Source organism: Marmota monax, unplaced genomic scaffold (genome assembly GCF_021218885.2).
Source record: "Marmota monax isolate L192 unplaced genomic scaffold, Marmota_monax_Labrador192_F-V1.1 WCK01_AAM20220418_F8-fsc00042, whole genome shotgun sequence".
Taxonomy (NCBI): domain Eukaryota; kingdom Metazoa; phylum Chordata; class Mammalia; order Rodentia; family Sciuridae; genus Marmota; species Marmota monax.
In genome coordinates this window covers 10,548,755-10,561,825 of record NW_026693008.1, presented here as the reverse complement: position 1 = coordinate 10,561,825, position 13,071 = coordinate 10,548,755, and the positions used below count along the sequence as shown (strand labels likewise).

The window sequence follows — 13,071 nt, the reverse complement described above, 5'->3', positions numbered from 1 at the left end:
CTCAGCATCTTGGTGAGGTCCTAAGCAACTTAGCAAGACATTGTCTCTAAATCAAACATAAAAAAGGGCTGGGGATGTGGCTCAGTTGTTATGTGCCCCTGGGTCCAATCTCTGGCACCAAAAAAAGAAAGAAAGAAAAGTCTCCCACAAAGAGCATCTGTTGTAAATAAGTTGCTGCATCTATCAACTGGGCACTTGAGAACCCTTTAAAATGCATTTCTAAAGACCCTAGGACTGTAGTTCTTTGAATGTCCAGGGCAACAGCAGGGCTTGCCCAGGAGCCACCACCTTTGAAGCCGTAAGTCTTTTCAGTGTCTAAGACAAAAGCAACCACAGAGGCAGGCAGTGACCTAGCAGCCAAGGAAGCAGAACATGGGAGAAAACAGGAGTTTACCAGCCAGTTCCATCTAGAACTGAAATTATGCCCAAGAACATAACTCTGTGCCCACAGGGTCCCGGCTGCTAGGAAAGAATGACCTTGTATTGGTTTCCTTCGTTAATGGTCAGGATCTCCAGGAACCAAGCTTGGAGCATGTGTTTTGAGTACACGTCATCAATAACTAGATCTGTGCTGGAGGGCTTTCTAAACATGAAATGCATTTCTTCAGTTTGAAAAGAGAAAAGGCTGCGGGGCTGGTTTGAATTAGATAGAGTGAAGACAAGAATTTTCTGAAGTTCCCTTCCCTCTCCCTTGGGCAGCTGAGAGAAGATAGAGTACCTGGCTGACCCTGGTCCTTGCCTTACAGCCTGAATGGGTGGTGATGGAATCTGGGTAGAAGATGATGGACAGGTCCCATGCAGGCTACAAAGGAGGACATTAAATGTCATTCCCTACCTCCCATTGCTCAAGAGACTGGAACTTTAGGACTCTGCCTCGTGATCCTCACAAACACAACTCAACAGCCTGTGTGATCAATGCTGGCTCAGGTCCCTTGCGTATTGCTAACATTGACAGGTACAATTATGCCTTTAAATCTCAGGGTGCAATTAAATCTCTATAATGGTGCTAATGGCTCAAGCAACCTTGAAGCAGCTGTCGTTTTTTAAAAGATCATTGTGAATGGTTTTATGCGTAAAATTGCTCTGTAAAATCTTGTTAATTTTTCATCTTCTGATGAGAATGTATTTAATGCTAAGAAGATGGCTTGCTTCCAGCCACAGTGCACAGAAAGGGACAGTTTCATTTAGGTCTTCATCAGCTGACAAGATTGCCTTGAAGGACTAAGCCTCACTGAACAAAGCTGAGCTCAGCCTTCTGAGATTCACTTCCCTTTGTGCCTTAAGGAAGAGACCAAAGTAAAGATTAGGGCAGAGGACATTGCCCTATCCAGAGTCCTCTGATGGCTATTCAGACTAATATCAATTCTCCAAAGGGAGAGGGGGAAAAAAAGGTCTATCGTGGCCCCACTCTCATGAGCAAGTGGCAGGTCCCCTCCTTAATTTTTCCACTGTCCCCTGGCTTTCCTTTACTGTAGCCAGGATATGACACCTGGTGTTCTAATGATCTCATTACCTGTTTGTTCCCAATTCAACTGTGAACCCCTTGAGGGAAGAGCTGTGTCTAGCTTACCACTGACACTATATGACAATAACTGTTGGAACAATAAATGAGAGGAGGGACTTATTTCCCTGAATCTTAAGGATGGGTAACAGGTAAAGCAGGAAAGGGAGACAGTAAGGATCCAGAGATCCAGCCATAAAGAGCAGGCACAAAAGAAATGCTTCAGAAACAGTGAGTTGGAAGCCCTTTCATTATTGATTGAGACCCTTAAACAGTGACCTAGAACAAGTCAGAAGCTTGATTAATAGTCATGTTATTTCCCAATAATAACAATGATAGGTAAAATGCACTGAGTACTTTCTGTGAGCTACTGCTGCGCTAAGGGCTATACACGCCTCTCAACAACCCTCTGAGGGAGCTGGAATCCTTAGGCTCAGGGAGACAAAGCACACAGGATCACAGAGCCCATACAAGGAAGAACAGGGTCCAAATCAATAGCCCTTGCTCTCAACTACTGCACACTTAGAATTCTGAAATGGGATGCTGTGATAAAAACTGCTGCTGATATCTTTGAAAACTTGATGGCAGACAACTGGGTAGATTTTTCCTCTAAAGACATCATGACTTTCTGACTTGCTTATCTCAGGACAAACATTTGTTTAGGAGACTCCAGATATGACAAAGTAGAGCAAAATTCAAACGAAGAATGGTGAGGGTGGAAATGTTGAGAATAATTTGAGCCCTGGGTAAATGTCATCTCACTTGGGCTTCCCAAACGCCTCAGGAGGCAGACACTATTATCACTCACATCATAGAGAGGAAACTGTGACCCCTAGGTCACAGCCAGAAACAGGTAGAAGGCAAGGTCCCCCCAACCCCCGCCAGAGGCCGTAAGATGCCACAGTCCAGTCCTCAGCCACTAAAATCCCAAATTGAGTGGGTAGATGAGAATTTCTGGAAAAGAACTCGAGGGGTCTGTGTGAAGACTTGAGGCAAGGAGTCACAACCCTGGAGACAAGGACCTCTGCTACAGTCTGTGCCGTATTGTGGTCTAAGGAAATACTGCAGCTGATCCAATCGCAACCCCTGAAGCTCTGGGGCCCTGCCCTGACGTACCATTTCAGGGATCAGAGCAAGGTTAACGCAGGGCTCAGTCAATCAGAGCCTGCAGGTGAAATCCAGTCATGCCTACTTGCAGATAAAAAGTTGTCCTGGAACACAGCCATGCCAGCTGACTTACCTATTGTCTAGGGTTGCTTTTGTGCAGGAACAGCAGAGTTGAGCAGTTGCAACAGACAATATATGACCTGCAGAGCCTTCAGTAGAAAAAGTCTACCAATCTCTAGACTTTATGTGAGGGGTTTGTTGGAAACAGCAGTCCTGCTTCTCCAAGAAGAACAGGCACAGGGCTTTACCTACCCAGTTGCTGCTTGACATACTTGGCTTATAATTATATTTTTCAAAAAAGAAAGAAGAAGAACAACAACAACATTATATCCCAAATCCTTGCCTCTCAAGCCCCCGACTCCACCTCTAAAAGGAACAGTAGCAGGGGCTCTTACCTTTGTTGTACATGTTGGTTGGCACTTGAACGTCACTCAGACTGATGTTCACAGGCAAATTATTAAAATGGTCATTGGGGGCTAAGATGAATTCCTTCCCCAGTTCCAAAAAATTTCCGTCTTTGTCCCTTTCATTGATCAGTACGGCATTGAAGTATTCATACTGAAAGAAAAAGTCAGAAAATGTTACACGCAGCTCAGGGAGGAAGACTGTGAACTCAGACAAGCCAGGGCATGGGTCATGTGCCCTACTCTACTCCTGTAATCTCTTCAAGTCTTAGAGACCGTCTGTGGCTTTGTAGGCACAGGTGTGATAGCACTATATAAATATTTGCCAAAATCATTAGATATTCTTGAAAGAACATGAATTTAAGGGGCTGCATGGTACTTTCTTATGTGAAAATAGAGAAAATTACCCTAAAATATTTTAATTCTTTAATTTGCGAGATAAATCCTGCCCTAATGCAGCCTACATCTAAGTTGAAAGAGTCTTAAAAAAATCAATTAAAAAAATAATAGGTATATCTACATTAGATCATCCCTGTTTGCTATGGAAAAATAACAAAGCAGTAAGGGGAAGAGCAGAAGGACTGTGGAAAGACTGTGCTTTTACGTGTGGCATGCTACCATGGTGACATCTGCACAGGGAGGAAGCCAGTTGGCTGGGCACCTAGAAGAAGCATCCCAAAGAGAGCAAGAAGAAAAAGGCCCTCACATGGGAGTGTTAGGGTACCTTTTACAAATGGCTGTGTCATCATGATCTAACCTACATAAAATGTCCACTTGGTGCTGAAAGTTATTCTAAGCTTTGGTTCTTCTTGCCCAGCTCAAAGATTTTTTTATGAGATTCCTCAGTTCACAAATGAGGCCACTGAGGTACAGAGAATTGATGCACCTTGCCAAAGATTACACAACTGATAAGCAGAGCCAGAATTCAAACACAGAAGAGCTGTATCCAGAATTCGTGTTCTTATGTTCTATGGCATTATTGAAAGAGAGTCAACTACAGGCACAGCTGGAATTAACAGATCAGGCTATGATTATATGATTAATATGATGAGGCCATTGATGGAAAAAGTGGACAATATGCAAAAACACATAGATAATATAAGCAGAGAGATGGATATTCAACAAAGCAATATCAAATGCTAAAAAATAAAAAATACCGTAACAGAAATCAAAACTGCCCTGGATGGCTCATCAGGAGATTGGACACAGCTGAGGAACCAGTGAGATCAAAAACATGTCAATAGAAGCATCTCAAATAGAAGAACAAAAGGGAAAACAAGGAATCAAATATCAAAGAATTGTAACAATTATAAAAGGAGTAAAATAAGTAATTAGAATACCAAAAGGAGAAAAAAGAAAGGAAATCAAAAAAATATTTGAAGTAATAACGGCTGAGAGTTTTCCAAAATTAATGACAAACACTAAACCACGTTCCAGGAAGCTCAGAGAACACCAAGCACAATGAATAATTCAAAAATCTACACCTATGCATATCACAGTCAAGTTGCAAAAATCAATTTTTTTTGAGGAGGGTTCATGAAATTGGATCCATGGGCACTTAACCACTGAGTCACATCCTCAGCCCTTTTTATTTTTTATTCTGAGACAGGATCTCACTAAGTTGCTTAGGTCCTGAGGTTGGCTTTGATTTTTCAATCCTCCTGCCTCATCCTCCAGAGTTATTGGGATTACAGCTATAAGACACCTTGCCCAGCTCAAAGATAAATTTTTGAAAGAAGCTAGAGGGGAGAAAAATATTACCTAGAGAAAAATAAGGATAAACATCACATCAGACTTCACTTCAGAAACTGTGCAAACAAAAAGAGAGTAGAGTGATTATTATAGAGTTTATGGTAAGTTAAATGAATAAAAGACCAGAAGGAGAAAAGGGGAATATTCTGTGCCATGGTTTAAATGTGTCCCTTCCAAAATTTAGGTGTTGGCAAAGTGATAGTATTAAGCAATGGGGCTACTAAGAAGTGATTTGATCATGAAGGTCCCTTCCTTGTGAATAGAATCATATGTCCTTCTAAAAGGGTTTGATAAAGACAGTTCATCTCCTTTTGCTCTTTTGCTTTCTAATCATATAAAGATACAGTGTTTCTCCCCTCTGGAGGATGCAACATCAAGGTGTCATCTTGGGAAAACAGTAGTCCTCTCCAGATACTGAACCTGCTAGCATCTTGAACTTGGACTTCCTAGCTTCCAGAACTATGAGAACATGAATTTCTGTTCTTTATAAATTACTCAATATCTGTTACCCTCAATATCTGAATTCTGCTGAAGCAGTACAAATGAGTTAAAACAAAAATCAATAGAACTGCAAGGATAAAGGAATAAATTCGATATTACACTGAAGTTTTCAACACCCCCTTATCAGTTAGTGACAGAATTAGTAGGCAAAAAAAAAAAAAAATGGCAAGAGTATAGTCAAAATGAAAAGTACTATCAATTGGATCTAATTGACATTTATAGAATATTCACCTAACAAGAGTAGAATACATTTTCTTCAAGCACATGAAGATCCAGTTTGGAACACTCACCAAGACTAGTCACATTTGGGGCCATAAAACATAACTTCATGAGTTTAAAGGTACTATTCATGAAGTGGTAGAGGATTACTTGAAAGTGAACTCAACAACAAGATGGTAAGTTAGTACAACTACTATGGAAATCAGTACAGAGGTTCTTCCAAAGAATAGGATTGGAACCACCATATGACCCAGCTATACCACTTCTCAGTATTTCTCCTCAAGAATTAAAGTCAGCATAAATATAGTGATACATGCATACCCGTGTTTATAGAAACACAATTTACAATAGCCAAACTATGGAACCAGCCTAGATGTTCATCAATAGATAAACGGATAAAGAAAATGTGGCATCCATACACAATGGAATTTTATTCAGCCACAGAATGAAATATGTCATTTGCTGGAAAATGAATGGAACTTGAGAGCACTATGTTAAGCAAAATACGCCAGAGCTCAGAAAATTAAGGGTCATATGTTTTCTCTCAGATGTGAAAGCTAGAGAGGAAAATGGAAAATAAAAATGTGGGGAAGGGAAAAATCTCATGAAATTAGAAAATGGATCAGTGGAGTAGAGGAAGGAAACCAGGGGAGGGAGAAGAGAATGAAAGGGGAGGTAGTGGAAAATGAAATATAGCAAATTATATTACGTGCATGTACAAATATGTCACAATGAATCCCACTATTATATATAGTTATAATGTACCATAAAATATATTTAAAAAGGAAATTAAATTACAATAAAGTCTTAAAATTAAAACTGAAAACTGTAAATGTATATTAAAAACTCCAGAGAAACTACCAAAATAATTTTTAAATGAAGTATAATTTATGTGCCAAAAGAGGAGAGCAAATTAAATTACATAGGGATGCTCAGTTAAAACTAGAGAAGGCAGAAAAATAATAAAAGACAAACAAAACAAAACAAAACAAAAAGAATAAAGGCAGCGAATGGAAAAGTTACAAATGTGGTTCATATTAACCCTACTATACCAATAAGTACTTTAAATGTTAATAGTCTGTATATTTATTCACTTATTTATTGGCACTGGGGATTAAACTCAAGGCTTGTTCACTACCAAGTGACTTTCCCAGTCCATTATTATTATTATTATTATTATTATTATTATTATTATTATTATTTTGAGACAGGGTCTCACTGAGTTGCAAACTTATGACCCTCCTGCCTCTGTCTCCTAAGTCTCTGGAGTTACAAGTATGAGCCACTGAACCAGGCCTAACAACACAATTTAAAAGAAAGTGATTGTCATAATAGATTTTAAAAAAAAAACACCCAAAACAAGACCCCACTATATTTTATCTTAAAGAAATTTGCACATAAAAACAGTTGGATTAAAATCAAAGGGATACAAAAAGATACACTATGCAAACACTAATCAAAAAGCTGGAGATGCTACATTAATTCCAGACAGAGAAGATTTTAAACCAACGAGAATTATCAGGGGGAAAGATGGGCACAACTAATCATAAAGAGGTAAATCCCCCAAGAAGATACAACTACCCTTAAAAATGTGTGCAGGCAACAACAGACCATTAAAATACATGAAGCAAAGATCAATAGAACTGCAAGGATAAATGAATAAATTCACTATTACTCTGAAGTTTTCAACACCCCCTTATCAGTTAGTGACAGATTTAGTAGGCAAAAAATGGCAAGAATATAGTCAAAATGAACAGTACTATCAATTGGATCTAATTGACATTTATAGAATATTCACCTAACAAGTATAGAATACACTTTCTTCTCAAGCACGTGAAGATCCTGCTTGGAACACTCACCAAGACTGGCCACATTTGAGGCCATAAAACATAACTTCAGGAGTTTAAAAAAAATGGAAGTGATACAAAGTCTGCTCTCTACTAGAAATCAATAACAAAAAGCCCCCAAATACTAGAGATTGAACCACAGACTTCTAAATAACACATGGATCAAAAAAGAAGTCTCATGAGAAATTCGGAAATGAAAATACAACTGATCAAAATTTATGGGATGAAGCAAAATCAATGCTTAAAGGGAAATTTGTAGCACTGAGTATATATGTATTAGGAAAAAAACCCTGCAATCCATCATCTAAGTTTCTGGTTTAGGAAACTAAAAAAGATTGTACTAAATCCAAAGTAAGCCGGAAATAAAGAAATAATGTGTGGGGGTTTTTGTTTGTTTGTTTGTTTTTTAATTCTCAGAACTGAAATCAATAAAATTGAGTATAGGAAAGCAATAGAGAACATCAATGAAACCAAATGTTGATTCTGTTAAAAGGTTTATTGCACTAAAAAAGAAACAAAGCAAAAATCAGCAAAGGAAAGAGTACATTAGATAAAGTCCAGAGGAAAACTGCTCCAAGTTTCCAAAAGCCTGGCCCCAGTGCAGTCCCATAATTAGCACTCAATTCTTCCATTAAGGACTTCAACAACCCCTTCACAATGGTCTCTACCAGGGATGCTCATCAGAGACTCAGTGCTCGGGATATTTCATTGGGGGTTGATCAGGTAACAACACTATTTGCCAACTTCACCTAGTTGATATTTATTCAACTCCACACCTAACAACTGGGCAAAGCACATATATTATGTCAATATTTTAATAAAGAACAATTGGAGGGGCTGGGGTTGTAACTCAGTGGTAGAGCACTTCCCTAGCATGTGTGAGGCACTGGGTTCGATTCTCAGCACCACATATAAATAAAGGAATAAAATAAAGGTCCATCAACACCTAAAAATATATATATTTTTTTAAAAAAAGAACAATTGGAAACTGAAATTGAAAACAATAGCATTTACAATAGCATGGAAACATAAAATACTTAGGAATAAATTTTTTAAATCTGTGAAATGCCTGAAAAATATAGAATATGTCTGTGAGAAATTAAAGAAAATTGAAATAAATTGAGAGAGAGACTTTGCTGAAGAATCGGAAAATGCTTTATGAAGATGACAATTATTCCCAAAGGGACCTATAAATTCAATAAAATCCCAATCAAAATAGCAAAAAACTCTTTATAGAAAATTGCCAAACTGATTTTAAATTTTATATGAAAACAAAAGGTAGCTAAATAAAAAAAAAAAAAAAAAACTTTTAAAAAGAATAAAAAACGCTAGGCCTCACATCCCTGACTAATTCTTAGTCTAATTAATCAAAACAATGTAGTATTGGCATTAAAATAGACTAATCATTGGAATGAAAGAAAGTCCACAAATAAAGCAACACATATTTAGTCAATTGATTTTCAATAAAGGTGCTTAGATAATTGAATGGGGAAAGTTTTGGGTATTTTGTATTTTGGGTTTGTTTTTTGTTTTTTTTTTTGTACCAGGGATGGAACTCAAGGGTGCATAACCACTGAGCCACATCCCCACCCCTTTTCATACTTTATTTTTATTTGAGACACGATCTTGCTAAGTTTCTTAGGGCCTTGCTAAATTGCTGAGACTGGCTTTGACTCAGGATCCTCCTGCCTTGGCCTTCAGAGCTCCTGGGATTATAGACAGGTAGGCGTCACAACTCCCAGCAGTGGGGGAATTATTTTCAGCAAATTGTACTGAAACAAATGACTAAACATATGAGAACAACATCCTCAACTCCTAAGTCACATCATATGCATATTAATTCAAGGTGGATGATACGACTCATTTTCTAGAAAAAAAGTGAAAAATACCCATGTGACCTTTAGGTAGACATTGATTTCTTAGGATACAAAAGCACTCACAATTTTTAAAATTTATAATTTGGACTTTAGGAAAATTCAGAACTTCTGATCATTACATTTACCATTAATAAAACAAAAAGAAAAGCCACTGCTAAGGAAAAAGTATTTATAATACAATAGTCTGACAAATGCCTTGCCCTCAGAATGTGTACTGAACTCTCACAATGTATCTTAAAATGTAAACCATAATATGGGCACATGTTACAAAGGAAGGTATATTAACAGCCAATATGCAGACTGAACTGTGTTCCACATCATTAATCAACAGGGAAATGCAAAATAACGCCCCCCAAAACCCCAATCAGATGCCATGTCATACCCACAAAATAGCTAAAATTAAAAATCCTTACGATGTTAAATGTTGCCTATGATGTAGAGTAACCAGAAATCTCATATACTGCTTATGAAAATATAAAATGTCTATGAACACTCTGGAAGAACATTTTGCAGCTTCTTATAAAGCGTTTAGTACCCCTTGACCCAGCAATTGCACTCCTAGGTATTTACCCAAGAGAAATGAAAACATATGTCCACAAAAATATTTATGTGAATATTCATGAAAGGCCCATTCATGATAGCCAAAATATGAAATAACCCCAATATCCATAAACAGGTGAAGGGATAAAGGAATCTATGATATCCAAACAATGGACTATTATTCAGAGACAAATTACTGACACACTCAAAATAGGAATGAATCTCACAAATATTGTAAGTGAAAGAAACCAGAGACAATAGAGTATGCATATGTGAGACCATGTGTACCAAGTTCCAGAGCAGGCAATTGTGATGGTCATCTGGTAGCTTCTGGGTGGCAGGTGAGGGTCTCCTGGGAGTTACAAGAGAGCTCTGGAGCGTAGTAAATATTGTGTCTTTATGAAGCCTTGTTATTGGGTATATCCATTTACCAGTACTCAGTGGATTTTATGCTAGAAAATATTCTATTTTACTTTACAAATTAATGCCTCAATTAAAAAAAATGGAAGTCACAAAACAACCTTTCAATTCTTTCTGAATTATTAAGAACTTTACAGAGGGCTGGGGTTGTGGCTCAGTGGTAGAGCGCTTGCCTGGCACACGTGAGGCGCTGGATTCAATCTTCAGCACCACGTAAAAATAGATAAAGTAAAGGTATTGTGTCCATCTATAACTTAAAAATATAAAAGAACTTTATAGAGATGGAAATCAAGTGAATGAATTCCAACTTTAACCATTCTGTAAAGCAGAATTAACCATATTATAGCATCCAGAAACAAGAGAAAGCCTAGTGGTCTTCCTACTGAAACACCAACCCAAGGGAGCACCTTGAAATGCAGCAATACCCTGACCAACTCCAGAAGCGCCCAAGGCCAAGGAGACAGTAGTGAGGGCTGCGCCTTCCAGAAATCTGCTTTCTAGGAATCACTGCAGCAGGCTTCTCCCCCAAGCACTGTGTTAAGTGAAGTCTTCATTTTCCATAGAAGCTCTGCACAGATTATCAGCACTTTCCCAAATCGTCACCTCCCTCCTCTCTTAGAACTGGGAGTTGCATTAACAAAACAAAGCTTTGGCCTGCTGGGAAAAGGACAATGAAACCATGGTTCACCCAGGGCTCTCTGGAGGCAGCTTCTAAATTGTCTTTTAATTGAATAATCCCCACAGACCAGAATGCAAATGAAGTGAGAACAGAAAGGTAGGGGAGCAGGATTTGGTTTACTGGCTGTCATCCTTTACTGGGGACAGCTGTTATATTCTGCTGGAACTTTGTGTTCTATTTCTCCTCCCCAAATCCATTTGTTTGTCTGTATTGATTTTGAAAAGGCTGATTCCATTAAAAACTAGAAGAATCTTTGGCAGGCTTTGGAATGCACTGGTGTCCCGAAGAGGGTCAAAGTGGCTTTGTCCCTAGGATCAGGTGGAGGAAAGGGTGTGTTTAGCCAAGTCACCTTGGTATTTCTGAATCCTTGCCTGATATGGGATCAGAATACATTAATCCTTTTGTGAGTATATCTGATGACCTACTAAATGGGAAGAGGACACAAAGGAAACTAATCCAGAGGATAAAATATGGCACATAAAATACCAGGGGCAACGTGGCCAGTGTGCCGTTCACAGAACCTGACCCATATCATGCTCAGAATAAGCTGGTTCCGTGAAGAAATGGCTGGAGTCATTCAACAGGGCAGGGCTGGGCGAAACTTTTCTGGCAAGGGTCAGACAGTAAATATTTCAGGCTATGGAGTGGATTATAGGGTATTCATGGCAATGATTCAATTCTGCCATCACAGCTTGAGAGCAGCCATAGACGGCACCCAAAGAACAACTCTGGCTGTTGCAGCAAAGCTTCAAGTATCAGAAATTTACAAAATATTAGGCCTTTGGGATAGAGCTGGCCATTTCCCTGCAGAGTGCTATGGGATATGTGAGAAGCAGAAATTTAAAACAACAATAACAATTTCTCTGGGTAAAAGGATCTTCAGCAAAGATGCACCAGGACCAAGCCTTGGCAGATGGGGTGCCAATAAGATCAGGAGAGAGAGCAGAAATAAAGGTCTGGGAGCAGTCAGGCAGGGAGGGGACAGGCAGGAGGACCTCAGAGAAGATATCAGAGTAAAGAGCAAATTAGAGTGGCACCCTCTCTTTCGGGATTCCAGTGGCTCCCTCTGCGCAGCATGAGGAGTGGCACTTCTCTGCTGGTGTCCCAGAGCGATGACTACAAATTATGATCTGTGAAACTCTGAGCTGCTCCACAGAACGCTGACAAGGAAACATTTTTGAAAGCAGCAAAGTTTGGGAAACACAGGGAGAGCTGAGTTTAAGGGAAAACACAGAGAGTTCCTTCACTGCAGAACTTCTCAGAGCCTTCAACTCATTCTGAGAATAAACACTGTACACTTTAAGTTTGGTGGGGAATATTGTAGGCAGAATTCCCCAGATTTAACTGACATGTAGCTGTCCATGAAGTAACATGGGGCTCATTTACATATACTTGTTTGACAGTTTTAGTCACACACAGTTCCCCCCATAAGAGACCAGTTGTACAACCACAGTTGTGCCCATGTTCACTCACTTTTGTATCCCCAGGCCCTGGCATGGAGACATCTGATAATCATATGTTGGTTGACTGACCAAATGACCATGTCCAAATCCATTTGGTCCAGGTCTATCACAGGATCTGCATTCCATGGACCCATCTTCACAGTCAACTCCTGGCTCTGTGATGCCCAGAAAAGTGACCGGGCAGGTTAGGAAGAGCCACACTGTAGGCAGTGATTCCCATGGACTCAGGAAAGTGAAAGTTGTAGGGGACGAACTCACACAGATGCACGGCCTCTGTCACAAATATGGAAAGAGGGGTGGGTCCAAAGAAGTGGGGCAAAGGTGAATTGAGAAGGGACCAGAACTGCTGGGCTGTGCTGACCTCATAAGATAAAGAGAACAAGGCCAAACCTGTGGCTTCCCCAAGGGCCACCTGGGCATCCTACTGGCCACCCTTTCAATGAATTGTCACAGAAGGTAGCAATTTTCACTTTTTTTCCCCCCTGTGGTGCTGAGGATTGAACCCAGGGCCTTGTGCGTGCAAGGCAAGCATTCTACCAACTGAGCTATATCCCCAGCCCCAACTTTCACTTCTGACAGGGGTGCCAGTAGGTCCAGCTTCAGACTCAGTAGATTCACTAGATGGTGAGAAGGTTCCGTTTGTGTGCCTTCTCTGCTGGGCTGGCGGTGACAGCCTGTATGTGTTAAGAAGGCTTCTGAGG

The 13,071-nt window shown here is 39.6% G+C and overlaps 1 protein-coding gene across 2 annotated transcripts in view; it reads right to left on the bottom strand.

Annotated features, from left to right (window-relative positions):
• Cacna2d3 (calcium voltage-gated channel auxiliary subunit alpha2delta 3) overlaps window positions 1-13,071 on the bottom strand; it is an 877,637-nt gene that overhangs the window by 528,316 nt on the left and 336,250 nt on the right. For both annotated transcript variants that reach the window (XM_058582154.1, XM_046452970.2), the window contains exon 5: window positions 3,064-3,226. In XM_058582154.1, the coding sequence (XP_058438137.1) occupies window positions 3,064-3,226 (163 nt within the window). The remainder of the gene's footprint in view (window positions 1-3,063; window positions 3,227-13,071) is intronic.